Raw genomic sequence first — 16,298 nt, forward strand, 5'->3', positions numbered from 1 at the left:
GTTGGTGTATAGGAATGTTTGCAATTTTTGCACATTGATCTGTATCCCGAAGCTTTGCTGAGGCTGGTTATCAGTTTAAGAAGCTTTTGGCTGGCCGGGCGCGGTGGCTCAAACCTGTAATCCCAGCACTTTGGGAGGCCGAGATGGGCGGATCACGAGGTCAGGAGATCGAGACCATTCTGGCTAACACAGTGAAACCCCGTCTCTACTAAAAATACAAAAACTTAGCCGGGCGAGGTGGCAGGCGCCTGTAGTCCCAGCTACTCGGGAGGCTGAGGCAGGAGAATGGCGTAAACCCGGGAGGCGGAGCTTGCAGTGAGCTGAGATCCGGCCACTGCACTCCAGCCTGGGTGACAGAGCAAGACTCCGTCTCAATCAAAAAAAAAAAAAAAAAGAAGCTTTTGGGCTGAGACGATGGGGTTTTCTAGATAAAGAATCATGTCATCTGCAAAATGTTATTTTCTAATTAAGGAAACTGAGAGGAGAGCGAGCCACACTCAAAAGGTGTGCCTGCTTCTTTTCTTGTGTCTAAATGCTTCAGCACCTTTAACTTCCCTTCACAAAAACACCAGTAGAGGCCAAGATTTCTTGTTTTTCTTCAGATTAGTTTTTATGGTTATCAGTGTTACCATGTAGAGTTTTCATTTTCTTTCTTTTGTTTTTTTAAAGACAGAATTTCTGGCCAGGCACAGTGGCTCACGCCTGTCATCCCAGCCCTTTAGGAGGCTGAGGCAGGCAGATCACCTGAAGTCAGGAGTTCAAGACCAGCCTGCCCAACATGGGGAAATCCCGTCTTTATTAAAAATACAAAAGTTAGCCAGGCATGGTGGTGGGCACCTGCAAACCCACCTACTCAGGAGGTTGAGGGAGGAGAATCACTTAAACCCATGAGGCAGAGATTGCAGTGAACCGAGATTGCGCCACTGCACTGCAGCTTGGGCGACGGAGCAAGACTGTCTCAGAAAAAAAAAAAAAAAGACAGGATTTCCCTCTGTCGCCCAGGCTGGAGCGCAGCAGTGCAATCACAGCTCACTGCAGCCTCCACCTCCTCAGGCTCAGGTGAGCCTCCCGCCTCAGCTTCCTAAAGGGTTAGGACTGCAGGCATGAGCCACCATGCCTAGCCTTTTTTCTTTCTCACGCTGTCATCCACGGTCTCATGCTATTATCCAGGCTGAAGTACTGTGGCACCATCACGGCTCACTGCAGCCTCAACCTCCCATGCTCAAGCAGTCCTCCCACCACAGTCTCCCAAGTAGCTGGGACCACAGGTATGTGCCACCATGCTCAGCTTATTTTTTATTATTTGTAGAGACGGGGCCTTGCTATATTGCCCAGGCTGGTCTCAAACTCCTGAGCTCAACTGATCTATCCACCTTAGCCTCCCAAAGTGCCTTTTTTTGTGTGTAGAGATAGGGTCTCACTCTGTCACTCAGGCTGGAGTGCAGTGGTGTGATCACAGCTGACTGTAATCTCAAACTCCTGGGCTCAAGCAATTCTCCTGTCTCAGTCTCCCATAGCTGGCACTACAGACAGGAACCACTGCACCTTGCCTAGTTTTCATTTTTTCTTTTTCTTTTTCTTTTTTTGTTTTTTTGAGACAGTCTCGCTCTGTTGCCCAGGCTGGAATGCAGAGGTGCAATCTAGGCTCACTGCAACCTCCACTTCCTGGGTTCAATCGATTCTCCTGCTTCAGCCTCCCATGTAGCTGGGATTACAGGCACGCACCACCACAGCAGGCTACTTTTTGTATTTTTAGTAGAGATGAGGTTTCACCAGGCTGGTCTTAAAACTCCTGACCTTAAGTGATTTGCCTGCCTCAGCCTCCCAAAGTTCTGGGATTACAGGCATGAGCCACTGCGCCTGAGCCCATTTCTCATTTTCTTTTTTTTTTTTTTTGAGAGGGAGTCTCGCTCTGTTGCCCAGGCTGGAGTGCTGTGGCCGGATCTCAGCTCACTGCAAGCTCCGCCTCCCGGGTTCCCGCCATTCTCCTGTCTCAGCCTCCCGAGTAGCTGGGACTACAGGCGCCCGCCACCTCGCCCGGCTAGTTTTTTGTATTTTTTAGTAGAGACGGGGTTTCACCGTGTTAGCCAGGGTGGTCTCGATCTCCTGACCTCGTGATCCGCCCATCTCAGCCTCCCAAAGTGCTGGGATTACAGGCTTGAGCCACCGCGCCCGGCCTCCATTTCTCATTTTCAATTAGTGATCATTTCTATCAAAAATATTCATTAGGAACTGAATAAATTACGACATAGTTTTTTTGTTTTGCTCTGTTTTTTAGTGCCAGGAATAGTAGTGTTGTTGGTTGAACTGTGTTCCCCAAAAAAGATTTGCTGAGATCCTAACCCCTGCTACCTGTGAATGTGACCTTATTTGAAAACAGGGTCTTTGCAGAAGTAATTAAGATGTAAGTTACGATGAGGTGACGTGGGAGTAGGGTGGGCCCTTAATCCAAAATGATCTGTCTTTCTTAAAAGAGAAGACACAAGGGACAGATACCCTGGGCCTTCAGGGAGAGGATAAGACCTTGATTTCAGACTTCTAGCCTCTAAAACTGTGAAAGAATCAACTTCTATTAGTTTTAAGCCACCTGGTTTGCGGTACTTTGTTACAGCAGCCCTAGGAAACTAATACAAGTAGTAAGACAGAAGAGTAAGATTTAGGTAATAGTGGAGGCAAGCTAACCGGGTGAACGTGTCCTATGTTGAGTAATTGTGATGCATTTACCAGATGTTGCATTCTACAAGAATGAAGTCACCCTTATAATCAAGGTCACATATTTCAATGACAATCAGACAAGGAATTAGCCAGTTTATCCATACAAAACGAACAATCCTTACTTACATCAAACCAATGTCCTAGATTTTCTGATACCACACTCCAAGTAACAGAGGTCATCATAAGTGACTATTTCTATAAATAAATCAAATAGAAGGATTCGGCCGGGCGCGGTGGCTCAAGCCTGTAATCCCAGCACTTTGGGAGGCCGAGGCGGGCGGATCACGAGGTCAGGAGATCGAGACCATCCTGGCTAACATGGTGAAACCCCGTCTCTACTAAAAATACAAAAAACTAGCCGGGCGTGGTGGCGGGCGCCTGTAGTCCCAGCTACTCGGAGGCTGAGGCAGGAGAATGGCCTGAACCTGGGAGGCGGAGCTTGCAGTGAGCCAAGATCGCGCCACTGCACTCCAGCCTGGGTGACACAGCGCGAGACTCCGTCTCAAAAAAAAAAAAAAATAGAAGGATTCAAATAGTGACTTTTGGTGAAATACTGCTATAATCAATGTGTCTCTGCCTTGGGTTTCTGTCATAATGATTCTGTGGAACGTCCTTCGTGGTCAAGGACCCCCTTTTGTTATACACTCATACCAGCATTCTACCTATTTGTACATGTCTGCCTTCCCCACTAAAATACAAATTCCATGAAAACAGGAATCATATCTGATCTTCTCTTCACTGTATCTCCGGCCTCTAAAACAATGTCTGTAACCTCACAGATAAAATACACATATACTGGAAAAACCAGGACACAGGTTTGCTTTCAATAAGGACATGTATGAATATAAACTGGCTTATAAGTTGGAATATACATAATGATAATCAAATACAAAACACGGCCGAGGACGGTGGCACATGCCTATAATCCCAGAACTTTGGGAGGCTGAGGCAGGTGGATCACCCGAGGTCAGGAGTTTGTGACCAGCCTAACTAACAGGTGAAACCCCATCTCTACTTAAAAAAAAAACAAGCATGGTGGCGAATGCCTGTAATCCAAGCTACTTTGGAGGCTGCAACAAGAACGCTCGTACCTGGGAGGTGGAGGTTGCAGTGAGCCAAGATTACACCACTGTACTCCAGCCTGGGCAACAAGAACGAAACTCCATCTCAAAAAAAAAAAAAAAAAAAAGTCTAAGAAAAACTAAAATTATTAGGTGTTGACTCCCAGTTAAACATGTAGATTGACCTTCTAAGGTGATAGTAAAGAATACAAAGGAACAAACCATAAGGTTAAAGAGATGAGAGAAGAGATTATAGGACACCAGGGATTTCCACAGTTTTACAAGGAAAATGAAGTGGCCTAACAGGTTTGAGGAAATGAAAAACTTTGATTTGAGGATACCAAAGGAAAGCAGGCCACACAGATTTCCAATCCTGTCAGACAGGGTATTCAGGTCCCTTCTGCTGTCCTGCTTCCAACATTCTGGTAGCTAGATGGTACCTCTCAGGCAGGAGACTGGAAAAGTCTTCTCAGAAAACACTAAAAACTAACAGAGCTCCAGATTCTGAAACATGTGCTTTACTCTCCATCAATGAAAAAGCAGACGTGTCCCTAGATTACCCTAAAGTGAAGCCCATGAACTCCGCAGTCCTGCTTAGACACTAGGAGCTTCCAGCTAATTTCTCAGTTACACATTTTTTTTTTTTTTTTGAGACGGAGTCTCACTTTGTTGCCCAGGCTGGAGTGCAGTGGCTCAATCACGGCAAACTGTAACCTCTGCATCCTGGATTCAAGCGATTCTTCTGTCTCAGCCTCCTGAGTACCATCACACTTGGCTAATTTTTTGTATTTTTGGTAGAGGAGGTTTCACCACGTTGGCCAGACTGGTCTTTAACTCCTGACCTCAAGTGATCTGCCCGCCTCAGCCTCCCAAAGTGCTGTGATTACAGGCATGAACCGCTTCCCCTGGCCAGCTTACAACTTTTCTTCTGCAGCTTCCTCATCTCTCCCAGTCCTCACAGAATTGAAGAGAATTAGGGTCTTGCTCAAAATTAGGTTTTGGTTTAAGAAAACATTGTGGCTAGTTTGATCTTCTATCCAGACTACTAAAAGTTTCTCCACATCAGCAATAAGGCTGTTTAGCTTTCTTATCCCTGGTGTGTTCCCTGGAGTAGCACTTTTAATTTGCTTCAACAACTTTTTCTTTGTATTCACAACTCGGCTGTTCGGTACAAGAGGCCTAGCTTTCACGTTATTTCAGCTTTTAATGTGCCTCCTTCACTAAGCTTAGTCATTTCCAGCTTTTGATATAAAGTGAGACATGAAACCCTTCCTTTCACTTGAACACTTAGGGTTCACTGTGGGGCTATTAATTGGCCTAATTTCAATATTGTTGCCTCTCAGGCTACAAGGAGGACCGAGAGGGAGGAGAGAAACAGGGAACTGGCAGGTAGGTGGGGCAGTCAGACACAACACTTAAGTTTACTGTTTTATACCAGTGAGGTTCATGGCGACCTAAAACAATTGCAATAATAACATCAAAGATCACTGATCACAGATCACTGTAACGGTATATCTGAAATAAAGTTTGAAATATAGCGATAGTTACCAAAGTGTCAGTGATAGGAAGTGGGCACATGCTGTTGAAAAACTAGTTGTTTGGTGCAGGACTGACTACTTGCTACAAACTTTCTTTTTTTTTTTTTTTTTTTGAGACGGAGTCTTGCTCTGTCGCCCAGGCTGGAGTGCAGTGGCCGGATCTCAGCTCACTGCAAGCTCCGCCTCCCGGGTTCCCGCCATTCTCCTGCCTCAGCCTCCCGAGTAGCTGGGACTACAGGCGCCTGCCACCGCGCCCGGCTAGTTTTTTGTATTTTTTAGTAGAGACGGGGTTTCACTGTGTTAGCCAGGATGGTCTCGATCTCCTGACCTCGTGATCCGCCCGTCTCGGCCTCCCAAAGTGCTGGGATTACAGGCTTGAGCCACCGCGCCCGGCCTCAAACTTTCAATTTGTAAAAAACACAATACCTATTAAGTTCAATAAAGCAAGGTATGGCTGTACTCAAGTCCCTAGCATCATTCATTCAACAAATATTTACAACACATCTACACAGCACTTAGGAAACCTGAACAGTCTCCCATAAAATAAAAACATGCACCCACCTCCCACGCGGGGAAGGCTTCAAGGTTTCTTTACTGCGTTACCCCCTGCGGGCTCGGTGGGGGAAGGTCGCCCATACACCAGCCCTTCCGCTCTCCTGGGCCACTTAGCCGGGAGAAAGAAACCCCTCGTTTGGATCCGCGTACGCTAAGAAGCATTGCGTAGACTCGAGCACCGGCCAGGAGCGCACTAGACGCCTGGGAGGATGCGGTGCCCCCGGGGCGCAGGACAAGAAGCCGAGGAGACGCGGTGGGAGAGGATAGCGGGAGAGGATGGCAGGCTCCGGGCCCCGTCCTGCGCCCTCTTGTCGCACTTCCTCCATTCCCGCACCACAGACCCGCAGGTAGGCAACATCACCTGCACTTTTAGGGGAGGAAGCGGAGGCTCGCACAGATTTCACCGGACTCGGAGGGACCCGACTGAGCTCCCTGCCGGAGAGGCCGAGCCCATAAGAGGGTGGGGACGTTAGGATCGGGCCTCGTACCTGGGGAAGCCGAGCCATCGGGCCTGACGCTGGGAGAAAAGCCGGCGGGAGAGGGCGGTCCGGGACCTGCTTCGTAACTCCCGCGCGGCCCACGCCAGCCTCAGCGCTTCGCGCGCCTCTAGACGCCAGTCTCGCGCCGGGCCCGCCCTTGTCTCCACGGCGACGCGGCGCGCACGAGGACCACCCCACCCAGACCCCCGGGCTTGCGCAGCCTCAGTCGGGCGGGTGGCGCACGACCGGTCGCTTTTGCAGCAGCAGCAATGAGAGTAGGTTCCGAGGGGCGTGGGGAATGCACCGTCTGGGCATCCCCACTGAGAGTCTTTGGCTCGCTAGCTTCGCTCTGAGCTCAGGTTGCTACTGCTCCTCTTAGACGACAGAAGTGGGAGGCATTCCGAGGCGGAACCCCGAATTAACACCGCCCGGGGTCGAGCACTAAGGATGAGGTTCCAGCTGGGAGGTGGCTGCGAACGAAAGTCTTCCTTCCCTCACTTCCGGGCTCGTGCGTGAGCCTCTTTGGCTTTTGGTTCACGGGGAGTGGAAACCGGAACCCGTGGAGTATGACCCGCCCATGCGTGTACCCGGCAGATTGCTACAACTTGCACTTGGAGGGGAGAAGTCCCATGGCCCCCGAATTAGAAATCCCAGGCTTGCCGGGCGCGGTGGCTCAAGCCTGTAATCCCAGCACTTTGGGAGGCCGAGACGGGCGGATCACAAGGTCAGGAGATCGAGACCATCCTGGCTAACATGGCGAAACCCCGTCTCTACTAAAAACACACACAAAAAATTAGCCGGGCGAGGTGGCGGCGCCTGTGGTCCCAGCTACTCGGGAGGCTGAGGCAGGAGAATGGCGAGAACCCGGGAGGCGGAGCTTGCAGTGAGCTGAGATCTGGCCACTGCACTCCAGCCTGGGCGACAGAGCGAGACTCCGTCTCAAAAAAAAAAAAAAAAAAAAAGAAATCCCAGGCTTATCTCTTTTTTTAACCCTTCATTTGAAAATGTAATTAATAAGCACTCCTTTTTGTTAAATTTTTTAATTTGGGCCGATCCTAATAAAAATAGGAGTGGGAGGGGTAAGTGGGACTTTTGAAATACTTTTTTACTGTGCTTTGTAAAACGTTTGAAAGCACGTGAGATTCCTGGTGCAGACACTAAAAGCAGTAGCTACTTAAATACTTGAAAGATTTTACGCTAAAAACATGAGGAAAATTAACTTGTTGGGTGTCTCGGGGTTAGAATCACAGATAATTTGTATTTTTGCCGTATTTTCTACATGCTAATTTTTGCAATTAAAACATTTATTAATTTATCTATCTATTTTGAGAAGGAGACACCCTCTGTCGCCCAGGCTGCAGTGCAGTGGCATGATCTGGGCTTACTTCCACCTTCACCTCCCGGGTTCAAGCGTTTCTCCTGCCTCAGCCTCCGAGGCGCACGCCACCACGCCTGGCTAATTTTTTTTTTTTTTTTTTTTTTTTTAGAGAGACGGGTTTCACCATGTTGGACAGGTGAGTCTCGAACTCCTGACCTCAAGTGATACGCCCGCTTCAGCCTCCCAAAGTGCTGGGATTACAGGCGTGAGCTACCGCACCTGGCCCTGAGGCGGATCACTTGAGGTCAGGAGTTCGAGACCAGCTTGGCCAATATGGTGAAACCCCGTCTCTACTAAAAATAAATTAAAAAAAAAATTAGCCGGCCGTGGTAGTCCCAGCTACTGGGGAGGCTTAGGCAGGAGAATCGCTTGAACTCAGGAGGCAGAGGTTGCAGTGGGCTGCGATCGTGCCATTTTACTCCAGCCTGGGCAACAAGAGCAAAACTCTGTCTCAAAAACAAACAAACGGCCGGGCGTGGTGGCTCAAGCCTGTAATCCCAGCACTTTGGGAGGCCGAGACGGGTGGATCATGAGTTCAGGAGATCGAGACCATCCTGGCTAACACGGTGAAACCCCGTCTCTACTAAAATACAAAAAAAATTAGCCGGGCGAGGTGGCGGGCGCCTGTAGTCCCAGCTACTTGGGAGGCTGAGGCAGGAGAATGGTGTGAACCCGGGAGGCGGAGCTTGCAGTGAGCTGAGATCTGGCCACTGCACTCCAGCCTGGGCGACAGAGCGAGACTCCGTCTCAAAAAATAAAAACAAAAAAACAAAAACAAACAAACATATTTTAAAAGGAGTTCTACTTTCTCAGACATCAATGCCAGTGTTTTAGGGACAACTTTCATCTGAAGTTAATGTGGCCAAGTAGTTTTAAAATAAGTTAGTAAGCTTCAAGGTTGTAATTAACAGTATAACTAACATATTCACTGTAATTTAGCCTAAGTACTTATATAATTATGTAGATTTATATAAATTACATATTTAGGATAAGTCAATAAGCATTCTTTCTAGAAGATTTGAGCTAATTTCTTAATGCTTTCTTCCTGTCATAGGCATTTACCATCCTCAGCTTTCACAAATTTAGGAGGGATGAAAGGCATTTCCATTTTGAGTTACAATGAAAATAATTAGTCTTGTCAGGAAAGATTAGAAGATAACAGTATATAATAATAGCTAGGACAAGGACATCTTAGAGGCTGGGCACGGTGGCTCACACCTGTAATCTGAGCATTTTGGAATGCTGAGCCAGGAGAATTGCCTGAGCCCAGTAGTTCAAGACCAGCCTGCGCAACAGAGTGAGACCCCTCCCCCACAATCTCTACAAAATATAAAAAATTTGACCAGACGCAGTGGCTCACGCCTGTAATCCCAGGACTTTGAGAGGCCAAGGTGGGTGATCACTTGAGGTCAGGAGTTTGAGACCAGCCTGGCCGACGTGGTGAAACCCCATCTCTACTACTAAAAATACAAAAAGTAGCCAGGCGTGGAGGCACGACCCTGTAATCCCAGCTACTCGGGAGGTTGGGGCAGAAGAATCGCTTGAACCTGGCGGGGACGGTTGCAGTGAGCCAAGATCCCGCCACTGCACTCCAGCCTGGGTGACAGAACAAGACTCTGTCTCGAAACAAACAGAAAAACTAAGGGTTACCCTTGAGCAGGAAAAACTGAATATAGGAAAAAGCCCATTTAGAGAAGTGCAATCCAGCTTGCTGTGATGAGGCTGCTGAAAGGTCATGGCCTGGCATTAAGCTCTCTCACAGGTGCTCTCATGATTTCTGGGTTTCTAGTATTTTCTTCTTTTCTTTTCCTTTTTTCTTTTTCATTTCTTTTTTTTTTTTTTTTGAGACAAGAGTTTCACTTTTGTCCCTCAGGCTGGAGTGCAGTGGCGCGATCTCGGCTCACTGCAACCTCCACCTCCCGGGTTCAAGCGATTCTCCTGTTTCAGCCTCCCAAGTAGCTGGGATTACAGGCATGTGCCACCACGCCCAGCTAATTTTGACGGGGTTTCGTCATGTTGGCCAGGCTGGTCTCAATTCCTGATCTCAAGTGATCCTCCCACCTCAGCCTCCCAAAGTGCTGGGATTATAGGCATGAGCCACCATGCCCAGTCAGTTTCTAGTATTTTCATTTGCTTCTCTGCTGTTCTTGGACTAATTTCCCTGACTGGCTGAACCTTTGAGACCCCTTATGCCAAACTTTGGGCCAACAATTTGGACCTAAACCAAGATCTTACACACACTTAGTAAAGAACTAAAATAATTTCCCTCTCAAACAGCTTTCCCAAGCTGATATTTGAAAATTGGTTATTAGTTGCAGGAGGGGACATTTAGAATTACAAATTATTGGCCTGACACGATGGCTCACACCTGTAATCCCAGCACTTTGGGAGGTCGAGGTGGGGGAATCACATGAGGTCAGGAGTTAAGACCAGCCTGGCTAACATGGGGAAACCCCATCTCTACTAAAAATACAAAAGTTAGCTGGGTGTGGTGGCACAGGCCTGTGGTCCCAGCTTCTTGGGAGGCTGAGGCATGAGAATTCCTTGAACTCAGGAGGCGGAGGTTGAGTGAACCGAGATTGTGCCACTGCATTCTAGCCTGGGGGACAGAGCAAAACTCGGTCTCAAAAAATTACAAATTACAGACCGGGTGCGGTGGCTCACGCCTGTAATCACAGCACTTTGGGAGACCGAGGCAGGCAGATCACGAAGTCAGGAAATCGAGACCATCCTGGCTAACGCGGTGAAACCCTGGCTCTACTAAAAATACAAAAAAATTAGCCGGGCGTGGTGGCGGGCACCTGTAGTCCCAGCTACTTGGGAGGCTGAGGCAGGAGAATGGCCTGAGCCCCGGAGGCAGAGCTTTCTGTGAGCCAAGATTGCGCCACTGCACTCCAGCCTGGATGACAGAGCGAGGCTCCCTCTAAAAAATAAAAAAATAAAAAAAAATACAAAGTATCAGGCCGGGCATGGTGGCTCATGCCTGTAATCCCAGCACTTTGGGAGGCTGAGGTGGGTGTATCACGAGGTCAGGAGTTTGAGACCAGCCTGACCAACATGGTGAAACGCTGTCACTACTAAAATACAAAAATTAGCTGGGCGTGGTGGCATGCGCCTGTAATCCCAGTTACTCAGGAGGCTGAGGCAGGAGAATCTCTTGAACCCGGAAGGCAGAGGTTGCAGTGAGCCGAGATCACGCCATTGCACTCCAGCCTGGGCAATGCAGCGAGACTCCTTCTCAAATAAATAAATAAATAAATAAATAATCCTGCCAAGGAGAGTAACATTCAAAAGCTACAATAAAACAAGAATTTGCAAGCATCTAGCTTTTGCCAGGCACAGGTGAAAGAAGTTTATGGAAGCCTCCCTTAGATTATTACCTTTTTTCCTAGGTAACAAGTGAGACTTTGAAAGGTAAGAAATGAGTTGAGGCCAAGGTTCTACAAGACATTAAAGGAGCCTACTGGGAAAAAAGTAGGTCCTAAGTAGGATAGACCAGAGGGCTCAGGATATTAGTTCCAGCTATCAAATCATGACAGCTGCAATGCCCTGGGCACTGATTTCATGTATGGCTTGTGGTAGTTTAAAACATGCCTACACATTCCTTGACATTCCTCCCATATAGAGGTGGAGTCTAAGTTCCTTTGCCTTGAATATAGGGTAGCCGTGCTGACTCTAAGGAACAGAATGTGGCACGTGGCAGAACTGATTCCAAGGCTAGGTTAGGAAAGGCAATACAGCAACTATCATCTGGCTTTCTTGTTCATTCTCTGAACACTTGCCCTTAGAATCCAGTCATCATGTTTCAAGGAAGCTCAGGCCACAGGGAGAGGCCATGTCTAAGTGTTCCAGGGACAGCTCTAGTGGTCCCAGGTCTTAGGTGACAGCCACCATCAACCACCAGACATGTAAGCTTTTAGGGGACCCTAGGCCCCATCCTTTGGGCTGCCCCCACTGGTGCTGAATGGATCAGAAACCAGCTGGCCCAGCGGGAACCAGCCCATTTTGCAGATTTGAGAGCAAAATCTAAATAATTCGTTTTAAGTCACTGAATTCTGGGGTGGTTTGTTACACAATAGTAGGTAACCAGAAACCCGTAATTTCTGGATTTCTAGTATTTTCTTTTTCAAGAAAGGTCAGGTCCGGTGGCTCATGCCTGTAATCCCAGTGCTTTTGGAGGCTGAGGCAGGAGGATTGCTTGAGGCCAGGAATTTGAGACCAGCCTGAGCAACACAGCAAGATCCCGTCTCTGCAAAAAATCGTTAAAAATTAGCTGGGTGTAGTGGCAGGAGCCTGTAGTTCCGGCTACTTGGGAGGCTGAGGCTGGAGCAGTGAGCTATGATTGTGCTATTGCTTTCCAGTCTGGACGACAGAGCAAGACTCCATTTCCCCCTAAAATAAAATAACCAGAGCAGTGGTTTTAATGTTATCTTTAATTCCCTCTACAAGCCTGAAAAGTAGGTATACTGCGATCCCTTTCTGAAAAATGAGGAAAGGGAGATCCAGGTGGTGAAATGCCTGGCTCAGGTTTCACACTAATTGGCAGGGTCAGGATTTAGCAGCTTCAAAGAAAGCGCCTTCTCCACTACCCCAGGGAGTCTCTAAGACACTAAAGGGGATTAGACCTGTTTCCCACAGCTTTAGGAAGAATTTGGATTCCAAAAACAGCTTGATTTTTAAAATCATAAAAACACCTGCTGTATTATCACCTACAACGTATCTCTGTATAGGCTTAAAAAGGCTCAGCAGCTTTATGGGTTATATAAGGCTTTTTACCCACCTTACTCTGTTTAATCTTAACTGCCCCATGAGCAGGTTATATCATCTTCCCAATTTCACAGGTAAAACTAAGGATAGATGGAAAGACTAACTCTCCATAGCCTGTAGGAGGTGGCAGAGATGAGAATGCAAACTCGGGCCTGACTAGCATGTGTTTCCCTCTGCCTCTTGCCTGCAAAAAAATAGTTGGTAAGAAACACACTTTATTCAGTAATACAAACGAAAAGAAAAAGGTTTTCTGTTGCCAAGATTCACAAGGGAGCCGAGTGAGTGGTCACTCACTGCTTAACACTCTAATTTCACAAGTGAAGAAAGTGAAGTTCCAACAAAATAGGCCTCTTGGAAGAAATGTAGACGTCGCTGTCCTTTAACGAGGAAAATTGCGTTCTCCTTCGCGCCTATGTATCCCTTCACACCAACGCTGCGAGTACCACAGGGCAGAAATGGGTGCTTGTGGTATTCCTGCACATAGGACCTCCTCCCCAGGACGGCAGTTACCCGCACTGCTCACATATTTGCATTTCTGTGGCCCCCTGTCAGCCGACTCTGCAATACGTGGTAAGCGCTTGACATTCGCCGTCTCATTTCCCCAACTCCACTCGCACTTCCCCTTTCCGTGCAGGCTAAGGACAGATTCAGGTTACGGGAGGGAAAGAACATTTCAATGAATGTCAGTCGCCTTTATCTCTATCAAAGCCAGTCGTGACAAGTTTGTCTATTAATGCAGCAACCAGCATAAGCCTCATAGATTTACAGAGAGGCCATTTTAGAAACACGACCGAAACTTAGCGAAGTCAGCTTTGCCCAAGATCACGCCACTCGCACAACAGCTGAGGTTCGAACCCGCACCGGGAAGGCTCGGAGGACCCCAATCTCCTATCTCAAATTCCCCACTGCCGAAGCCCCACGGTTCTCTGCCGATGCGAACCGTGCAAATACACGGGTGGTCGCGCCACACGCAGCGCTAGCCGCCAGCCCAGGCCCATCTCGCCGCCGCCTCCCCGGGAGAGTGTCGTGCCGCGAGTCTCGGGTCCCAAGTGCCACCCGCTCTGCCCCGCAGTGCGCGTGGGAACGCGGTGGCGGCGGCCTCGGGGCTGCCCACGGCGACCGCCTGCGCGCACGGGAGCGGGCTTCTGCTGTCCCCGCCACGGCTTCCTCCTCGCCACCACCGCCTCCCCACCGCCCGGCCCGCGCAGGGGCTGGCGTCCGGGGGGCGTGCGGCGATGCTTCTTTTCCGCCCGGCACCGCTGCAGCCACCTCACATCCGGGCGCGCGGCGGGGAAGGCGGCGCCGGGGCCCGGGTGCGTGGAGGGAGTTATTAAGGGGGAGGGGGCCGAAGAGGAGGGGCGGAGGGCTGGGCTGCAGTTACGGCGGCTGAAGAGAGACAGCCCGAGCGGGTCGGGGTGGGGGCGCGAGAGCGAAGGCTGCGGGGAGCGGCGCTGGGACCGGCGCGGGCGGCTGGGAGGGGAGCGGCGGCCGAAGCAAAGGGCCGCCGAGCGGCGGAGGCACCGAGTAAGGGCCGGCGGCGGTGGCGGCTGGGTCCGGGGCACCGCGCGCCGGTGCTCGCGGGTGTAGAAGGGGCGCGGGCGCATTGCTCCCGGGGTCGCGTGCGTGAGCGCGGGCGCCGGGGCGCCCGCAGAGGGTGAGCAGGAGCGCGAGGCCCGCAAGGCGGCCGGTGGGTAGCCGGCGGGCTGGCTGGGGGGGGACCGAGCCGCCGGGCCGGGGAGGACGGCTACGGGCCTGCGCCAGCTCCAGCTCGAAGCGCCCGGGCCGGGAGATTCGGCCTCCCTGCTCCCTGCGGCCGGCCGCCCCTCAGTGAGTACCGTCCCCGCCCTTCCTCCGAAGGAGGCCGCTGGGCCCGGGCCTGCGTGAGGGGCTGCGGGTTGGGGTCGCGGCCCGGGGAAGCCAAGTTTCGGAGCTGAAGCCGGTGCTCGCTCTTTCCTTGCCATCGGCGCCCCTGACATGGCCACAGGTGCGGCTGGCCGGGCGAGGGGCGCTCGGGCCCCGTCCCCAGTCCCTGATCCCCGGATAACAAGGGGCAGCTGGCGCCGTCCATTGGCAAGTGACAGGCACTTTACAACAGACTTCGCGGGTTCCCAGCCCAACCAGTCTTCTGCCTGCCCCCAGTCCGGGAAACTTCCCCACCAGTCTTGAAAGATCCCCCTGGGTGGCAGCTCCTAATCTTGGTTTCTCTTTGTATTAAAGCTGCTTAAAGGTTATATACCTTGAGTTGGGCACCTTCTGCTTTTTACCATGTTGATGCTTAGGATACTAGGAGAGATAACTGAGTACCAACGATTCTATCTCTGAGTTCTAATTTATAGCATAATTTTGGGGTGGGGACTTATTTTTAACACGAGCTGTTTTAAGAGGTTAAAACGTTTCAGCCTCTGAAGAAACAGCCAAGATTTCTGAAAATTTACTGTTCTTGGTGACAATTTTGTGCCGATTTATCTTCCAGGTGCAGAGCATTGTAGACCAAGGAGCCATGGATAGGAGAAGTGTGGGTGAAACAGAAAATGGAGATGCTTTCCTTGACCTGAAGAAGCCACCTGCCTCCAAATGCCCCCATCGCTATACAAAAGTAGGGTTTGCCACTAATGAAATAGTGTTTCTTTTTAGGTGGGGAAGTTAGTAACATTGTATAACCATTTAATTCCTATTAAGTGGTAATCTCACTGTGACTCACTACGTGGACTAAATATTAACTAAATTTAGTAGAGCATTACTTTGAACATTTTTCTGCAAGTGCAGATACCCAGAGTTAAAGCTGGAATTTGCTTTGAGAGGTTTTTAGGTGAAGGGAATGTAGGCTTAGATCTTTTTTAAATTGCAGATCCGTATACTTTGTAAGTTCTGTAACAGCTATGTAATTGGTATGTTATTGATTTACATACTGTACTCTGAGGATTAAAGCTCTAGGATGCGCCACAAAATTAGTGTCCTCTGTATTGATGTTTCCTTAAGAGGCAGATTCCTCATAGGAATGCTCTTGAGTGTGCTTGGTGGGGTAACTGGATTTTTCAATCCTATTTTTTTACTGTCTATTACAAATTGAATATGGACTCAAAAAAGTAAGGCTTCAGTCATATTTCCCCTCGCTGAAAACTGGAGATGTTTAAACTGCTTGTCCAGATGACTGCTTTTGGGGGAGAGAAGAAGTCATATTTATTAAAGATCTTGCTTCAGTACATGTCTTGTTGGCTACTGAATGTTTCTGAAGAGGTTGACAGGACTCGAATTGTAAATTCATTTCTCGGTCCCTAAAATGTATCAGGCTGGTTCCCATAAAACTTGCTTAACAGTGTTGAAGCAGTTGGGACATTGACGACAAGAACGGTTATATCCTAATTGGGCCCACATCCACATATCCTTAGTATGGACTTTTTAAAAAATTATTTTATTTTATTTATTTATTTATTTATTTTGCACGCGACAGGGCCTCATTCTGTCACCGAGGCTGGAGTGCAGTGGTGCGATCATGGCTCACTGCAGCCTGGACCTCCTGGGCTCAAGCCATCCTCCCGTCTCAGTCTCCTGAGTAGCTGGGACCACAGGCGTACACCACTACGCTCGGCTAGTTTTTGTATTTTTTATAGAGATGGGAATTCGCCATGTTGCCCAGGCAAACTCCTGGGCTCAAGCAATCCGCCCACCTTGGCCTCCCAAAGTGTTGGGATTACAGGGGTGAGCCACTGTGCCAGGCCTCAGTCATGGCTCTAACATGGCTAATTGTCCCTGGCTTCCTGGAATACTGACTGGTTAATGCTTTAAAGCCAGCCCTTGTTTATGT

At 49.3% G+C, this 16,298-nt stretch overlaps 2 protein-coding genes across 27 annotated transcripts in view; one reads left to right on the plus strand and one right to left on the minus strand.

The window, feature by feature from the left end:
* SFI1 (SFI1 centrin binding protein) overlaps nucleotides 1–7,097 on the minus strand; it is a 114,722-nt gene extending 107,625 nt beyond the window's left edge. For 7 of the 17 annotated variants that reach the window (XM_031655968.1, XM_031655959.1, XM_031655956.1 and 4 more), the window contains exon 1: nucleotides 6,358–7,095. The gene's annotated coding sequence lies outside the window, so the exon portion shown is untranslated. Of the gene's footprint in view, nucleotides 1–6,357 lie in introns of all 17 variants that reach the window. The other 10 variants (XM_031655965.1, XM_031655962.1, XM_031655957.1 and 7 more) reach the window with 2 other exon arrangements.
* A 5,540-nt stretch (nucleotides 7,098–12,637) lies between these two features.
* The window catches only part of EIF4ENIF1 (eukaryotic translation initiation factor 4E nuclear import factor 1), a 59,160-nt gene continuing 55,499 nt past the window's right edge, over nucleotides 12,638–16,298 (plus strand). For 2 of the 10 annotated variants that reach the window (XM_017944573.3, XM_017944574.3), the window contains exons 1-2: nucleotides 12,638–13,806; nucleotides 14,967–15,089. In XM_017944573.3, the coding sequence (XP_017800062.1) occupies nucleotides 13,729–13,806; nucleotides 14,967–15,089 (201 nt within the window). In that variant the 5' untranslated portion in view covers nucleotides 12,638–13,728. 10 annotated transcript variants of the gene reach the window in all.

This window comes from Papio anubis, chromosome 16, assembly GCF_008728515.1.
Source record: "Papio anubis isolate 15944 chromosome 16, Panubis1.0, whole genome shotgun sequence".
Classification (NCBI taxonomy): Eukaryota; Metazoa; Chordata; class Mammalia; order Primates; family Cercopithecidae; genus Papio; species Papio anubis.